This window comes from Patagioenas fasciata, chromosome 4 (genome assembly GCF_037038585.1).
Source record: "Patagioenas fasciata isolate bPatFas1 chromosome 4, bPatFas1.hap1, whole genome shotgun sequence".
Lineage (NCBI taxonomy): Eukaryota > Metazoa > Chordata > Aves > Columbiformes > Columbidae > Patagioenas > Patagioenas fasciata.
This window is the reverse complement of record NC_092523.1, coordinates 43,842,908-43,849,474: the sequence shown is the minus strand read 5'-3', so window position 1 is coordinate 43,849,474 and position 6,567 is coordinate 43,842,908. Positions and strand designations below refer to the sequence as shown.

At 33.4% G+C, this 6,567-nt stretch overlaps 1 protein-coding gene across 4 annotated transcripts in view; it reads right to left on the bottom strand.

Annotated features, from left to right (window-relative positions):
* Positions 1 to 264: 264 nt before the first annotated feature.
* FSTL5 (follistatin like 5) overlaps positions 265 to 6,567 on the bottom strand; it is a 309,857-nt gene continuing 303,554 nt past the window's right edge. For all 4 annotated transcript variants that reach the window (XM_065837514.2, XM_071807741.1, XM_065837513.2 and 1 more), the window contains one exon: positions 265 to 2,664. In XM_065837514.2, the coding sequence (XP_065693586.1) occupies positions 1,962 to 2,664 (703 nt within the window). In that variant the 3' untranslated portion in view covers positions 265 to 1,961. The remainder of the gene's footprint in view (positions 2,665 to 6,567) is intronic.

The window sequence follows — 6,567 nt, the reverse complement described above, 5'->3', positions numbered from 1 at the left end:
TAGTCTGTACTCTAATTACTCTGTGCCAAACTGATTAATAGATGAGCTTTTCTTTGTAGCTGCCAAAGAAAACTTTTCCAGTTAGTTAAGTTCTACTGCAAAGATTTCTTTCCACCCTTATTATAGATACATATAAATACATCTATTTTATAAATATACACATATAATAGGTAGATAAATTTCCTTCTACCTTGCTTTCAAATAAAGTTCATGTTACATGCCACTTCACCTTGGCTACGTCAGAGTATTCACCAAAGTCAGGACTGTTTAAAACTTATGGGGTTTATTCTCCTTTTGTCAAGCATTTTCTACATACAGAACATTCACATGGTGTAAGTTACAGAAGAAAAATGCATGAGACAAACTACTGCAAATAAGTGAGTAACAGACAGTTTACATGATTGCTGTTCATTCACAATGGAGGAAGTTGTTAAAAAGGAAAACAGATTCAGTAGCTAGAAATGTAAGCAGACTCTTAGTTAAATCTACCTACCAGGAGATTTGCTCAAGCTAAAGAGAGATCTACTGTACCACACAGGGCAGGATGCTAAACGCACACAAGATTACAATGCTAGAAAATTCCAGATTTCTAAGCAATTTTACACAATCTAAATTGCAGAAAAATTTTATTTAAAAAAAGATATTTTTTCTGATTGCCTTCAGTAAATGGAGGTCGCTTTAAGAGCTTATAAGCATTCTTTAGCAAAAACATAAGAAAAATAAAAATACTCCCAAACTTCTAAGTCATTGCTCCAAGTCTGGATAGTTGTTTACTGCTGGCTTTCTGATCCTATTGACTTGTTATTCTACTTCTGGGAATCTTATTTTTCCCACTTACATATTTAATCATTGTTAATACTAGAATTCTAAGTAAACAAACTATAAAAAATACAAAGTTTTTGTTGTTTGTTTTTTGCACTAATCCAATTGGATGCATGGAATAGAAAACCTGTTTATCTAACCAAATGGTTTAACAAATATGGATCAATGGTAAAATGCATAAGCAGAAATGTTATCTACTGGTTATAGACTTCAGCGCTTTGCATTTTCAGTTTCTTAAAATGCATTTTGTTTGTTTCTAAATAACAGTTTCCTCGGTGATTTTAGTGAAGCTTTGTGATGCCAGGTTTTTAGATTGTGGTTTACTCTGAAAAGATAAATGCAATGTTTATCTTTAGTAGAACTGAAACTCCTTGCTGATGAAACCCTGTGATAGCTGAAAAACATAACATCTATTTTTTTCTAAAAAAAGGTTAAGCTTCTGCAAGCAGCACTCTCAACTGAGACTCACCATAAAAATAAGCTTGTCAAATCGCAGTGATCAGAAAACACTGCAAATATAATTTCTCCTTTTTTCCTCTCCATGTATGTTCCACAACTTGAGACTAGAAATTTGTTACCAAAAGTTTCTTTCCAATGACAAGCAATCCTGAAGCCACAGTGGGAATAAATTATGCAATTTCTATGCTTTACCTTTCACGTGAGACTTTCGCTTCAAGGCACAAAAATATTAAACAGTGGACTGGACAGAACAGGACATAACATTTCAGTTTAAGGAGTCAAAGATTGTACAACAGCTCTTATTTTGTATCTGAAGCAAATCAACCCAAAATTTGAATGACATTTAAGTCTTCCTTTTACAAATGCGAAGTATAACTTTAAATTCCCTGAAGCTTTATTTTTTCCCCACTTCATTTAAAATAATGCAAGATATTTATCATCAATTTCAATATTTAGTAATTTCAGATAAAGAACACCATCACAGCTGATAATTATTAAGGAGCTGTTGTTTTAGTAACTTTTATGTGGAAGTTGATTCAAATTGTATTCAAGTCAAAAAAATAACAGGTATAGAAGGGCCTAACAATTTAAAATGAAAATTGTGTAAATTTGAAGAATGGTGTAATTTAAGTGCAATGTACTGTAAAATTATTAATTTGGTAAGTATCTAACACAGATCCTTATGCTTCTCCAACCCAAATTACTGTGTTGCCTCTCTCAACTTCAGTGATTTCACAATTTAACTTATTGAGCCGTCCATCCAGGATAAACAGAGATTCCTTGGAAGGGGTCATGAGATACTGGCCAAAAAGGCCACTGTCTTTTATAAGACGGTTCTTACTGTTCCAAGGCCATTCGCCTGCTTTGACAGGCTCTTTCAGGCTCTTCACCATCTTAACCTTGCCAGAGGAGAGCTCCACAAAAAGAACATCAGTTTGTGTGCTGGAGCTACAGTAGATGTTGTATTGATGAGCTTCAGTGAATGATGGCTGAAAAGCTACATCAGATATGTGCAAATTAGTGTGAATGTCAAATGCATCATGTATTTCTCCTCTCAATGTTATGGACTGGACCCTCATGAGACCTTTTGCATCATCAATGCTGACAAGGTAGTGTCCATCTGGAGAGGCATGTGGCGTGCCTGTCACGTCGCTGTTGTATCCAATCACAGAATCGGTAACGCTATCCACTATAAGCTGCGGCAGGACAGCCCCGGTGGTATCAGGCTTACAGCAGATAAACAGATATCCTCCGAGATGCGTATAAGCCAGTGACTGAGGAATGCAATTATAATCCTTTAAACTAATTGTCTTGATGTAGGACATAGTTTCTAGATCAATCTTCTGGAGCACAGGCTCATCCTTATGAAGAATATATCCAAACCTGGAAGTAAAAGCACAAAATCAAAGAAAGTCAGAGCTGCTGTGTGCATTATATACAAATGGGGAAAGCCACTATAAGCAAAGTAAATGAGTTAATATGTGCAGCAGTGTACTGCTGTATATCTCAGCTTAAAATGTTTCAGATATTATGCAGTTTATAATATTTAATTTTTAGTCTTGACTGCATCAAATAAAATGTCTAAAACCCTTTTATCTGATTAATGGGTAAAATATTATTTTCCTACTGACGTAGGGGAAAAAGTAAACATTACTCTGAGTACACCTATTTAGTTATAACTTTTACAAAAGCCAGGAAGAAGAAAAAGATTAAATATCAGTATGAAGTATATCTCACATATTTTCATTCACTTCATATAGTTCTTCGGCTTTCTCAAGAACATAAACTTAACCCAGCACTCATTGTTATTCAGATAATTATCTGAATCATCCTCATTTTAATTTGGTAGAAATGAATATCTTTAAAAGATTCAGATTTATGCTTCCCAACTATCCAAGCCCCATATTTCTTAAAATTTATTGCCCTTTATGCTTTTCCATACATCAAGGAGTTTTCACTGAACTTGAATAACACGGTTCAACTCCAAAATACTAGAGCTGAATGTTTATTACATTTAAATATAAACTACATGACTGTTCTGTAACGTTAATGTATAATTTATGACTGAACAATCATTTGATTGTAAAAATGCAAACCCCACCACTCTAAATATTATGGAGTCATGCGGAAATATACTGGTTTTGCTTATAATTAAAGTATCTTTCACAGCGCTTTTCCCAAACAGCTGTTTTCCTTTGGCACATTTCTTAACTTTTTTTCCTCTGAATCTTTGATCCTAAGAATGAAGCTGAATGCTGACATATAATCCAAAAATAACTTTCACATCCTGTTGATATAAAGCACTATGACAGCCAGAATGTTCCAACTGAGTTGACAATCGCACACAATACTCACACTATACTTTGCAACTCCATATTTACTAAGCAGTGAACCACCAAAGTAACACGCAAAAAGGTTTCAGGACATTGTTCAGTCAGTTCCTCTGACATACAACAGGGTGAATTACATTTACTACTGAACAAGAATATTTTTAATTTTAGCCCCATCTTCTGAAATCCTTGCATACTGCTTCAGTATCATACGATCACAGAACTACAGAATGATTTCTATCATCTTCAAAGAAAAATGGATATTTCACTTAGGTCTCCTCCTATTCAGTATGATTTAAAAAATTTTATTCTTAGAGGAAATTTAAATTACACTTAAGTTTATGAATATTTATGTTCAAAGATAAACCTACTATTGATTAGTGATGTCATTTGCATAAATTAAAAAATAAATATTATGTTCATGAACCCTTCTCAATTGTCCTTATTTTAATGAGTTAAAGGTATGTGAAGGCAAGGGAAAATATATATTTTAGGTCAATGTGATGGCAAGTACTGAATATATTAAATACTATTAAAGAGTTATTTCATCTATTTTAATCTGAGTACACAATGCAGACATTTTTTGCTTTAACTACTTTTGATCTCAATTTCAATCGTGAACACAAAGAACACTTTTCTGCTCGAGTTTGGTAAGATAACTTTGGGTTTGAAAACATTTTTCTCTTCCAGTATGCCAATACACAGTCACAGGGAACATCACAGGAAATATTTTTTACAAGAGAAAGAGCAGGCTCTCACAAAACTGGTTTTTAACTTACGTAGGTACTTAAACCACTGACTTATATACAAGCGACATTTTCAGATATACATAAATATACACAAAAGCAATTATGTGATTTAGAAAATCCCATCAGACACTATGTAATTAAATATATAATACTTTTGAAAGTTTGGCCTATTGTTTTCAGAAACTATATCAAACAGTTAAAAATTGTTTTCTGTAATAAATCCATCACTTAAAATTAAAATATATTTAATACATTTTATTATGTGCGTCCATTGTATTTCATGGTACTTTTATTTAGCTGAGGAAAAAGACTTTAAATTTCACTGTACATTTTGAGCTGCACTCTAGTTTCTATCCTACTTCAGAGAAAACACAAGCAATTTAAAAACCAAACAAACAAAACATTTTCTACCACAAAGCAAATTCAAGAATCTAAACAAATATCTTTTAAACCGGACAAAACCTTAAACAACATGTTTATCACATATCAACCTGATAAGCAAGAAGAATACAAAATCTTCATCCTACTTGCACACCTATTTATCTTAAAGATTATTTCAGCTGATAAAAATGACTCTTTTTTCTGAAGTAAAATACAAATGCAAAACAAGATTAGCATCAATTAGCTAAATCAGCAATTCTTATTTGCTGATTTAAATCCTGATTAAAATTTAAATCAGTTTGATTCAAAGAAATCTACCTTACTTATGAGTACTGGATTAAGCAGTGTTAATAATCAATTTATGTGTCATTGGTTTCAAAAGGAATATATAAGTTATTAATCTTTGCTTCTCAAATATTATTCCCAGCAAATGTTTTTGAATCACAGGTACACTCAGCTTATGTTAAATATGTTTGCATAAAAGCCATGATTAACAAAACAGTGAATATACTCTCTAAAGTTAAATTAAATATAAGGTCTTAGATACACCATGTGAAGGTGTGGAAACCGTCACACTCGACAACTGGCTTTCCCCATGGAGGAGGATGTTACCACTGGTTTGTCCTCCAGCTTCTCATTACCTGGTTGTACCTTCTGCAAGAAAAATCCCCTAAATTCTGCCAGCTAAGAGGTTTGCACAAGCATTCCCCAATGCATGCCATTAAGAGGAACTGTGGGATCATTTAAATGCTTTTAATAGTGTCTGGTGATTAACCTGGTTGTTACGAATAAAACAGTTTAGGTGCCAGAGCAGAATGTAGGTATAAACTTTCCCACTAACACAGGCAGATTTTGTTTGTCTACAGCTGGCGACTCCAGATCTTCAGTTAATCACATCTTTATTTTAGGGCAAACCAGCAAACACATTTTAAAACATACACCAGCTGATAACATATCACGTCTCAACTACTTCAACCACAACTTACCAAAGCATTCTAGTTTCTTGTACAGCTTTATCTGCCTCTTTGTAACATTTAGTTCCCATTCCAAAAGCCACAAATAAAAAGCTTACAGTATCCTGGACAGATTGTTCTTACAACTTCAATAGTGGCTTCAGCTTTGGTAATTGAGCTTACCTGAAAACTAGAGAACCTGGGTTCAGGATTGCTAAAACCTCATCCTGACACTGTGTTTGTTGCACGTAGGAGATCTACTGTCCCTTGTTCAGAAGCTATTAAGATACTTGATTTTATAACTTCCTACTACAGCAGCTAATCTACATATTCTGATAATCAGCTATACCTGAATACTCACAATGTATCTTGCTTTTGAAGTGTGCAAGGGGCAGTTTAATATAATTTTTTACTGAATCTTGAATCTTCTCAACACTGTAGATTCAAAATTATTTACAACTATCCATGCTATTTATTGTGTTCTGCTCTTTTCTGAATTTGAAAACACTGCTTTGTGAGATAAGCTTTCTAGTTCAGGAGTTTCTCTAGTCCAGGAAAAATATAATTCTATGTTCTTGTAATGTTAACATGCTAAAGACTTTTTTTCTTTATAATGTTTTCTAGTTCAAATATTAAAACACCAGTACTTTGGACAAAGATATAAAATTAGCCTAGAAGTTAATGTTTTAGGAGGTGAGCAGGCCAAAATATCAGCGATGTGAGCAGAATAATACACTGAACTTAACTAGCAGTTTTTACTTACTGATTTCAAAGCATTTTACAAGTATTATAGGATGATGATTTTCTTAAGGCCATAGAATGATCCACTGGCAAAGTCTGGATGAAAACACAGGTTATCTAAAGCTCAACGTG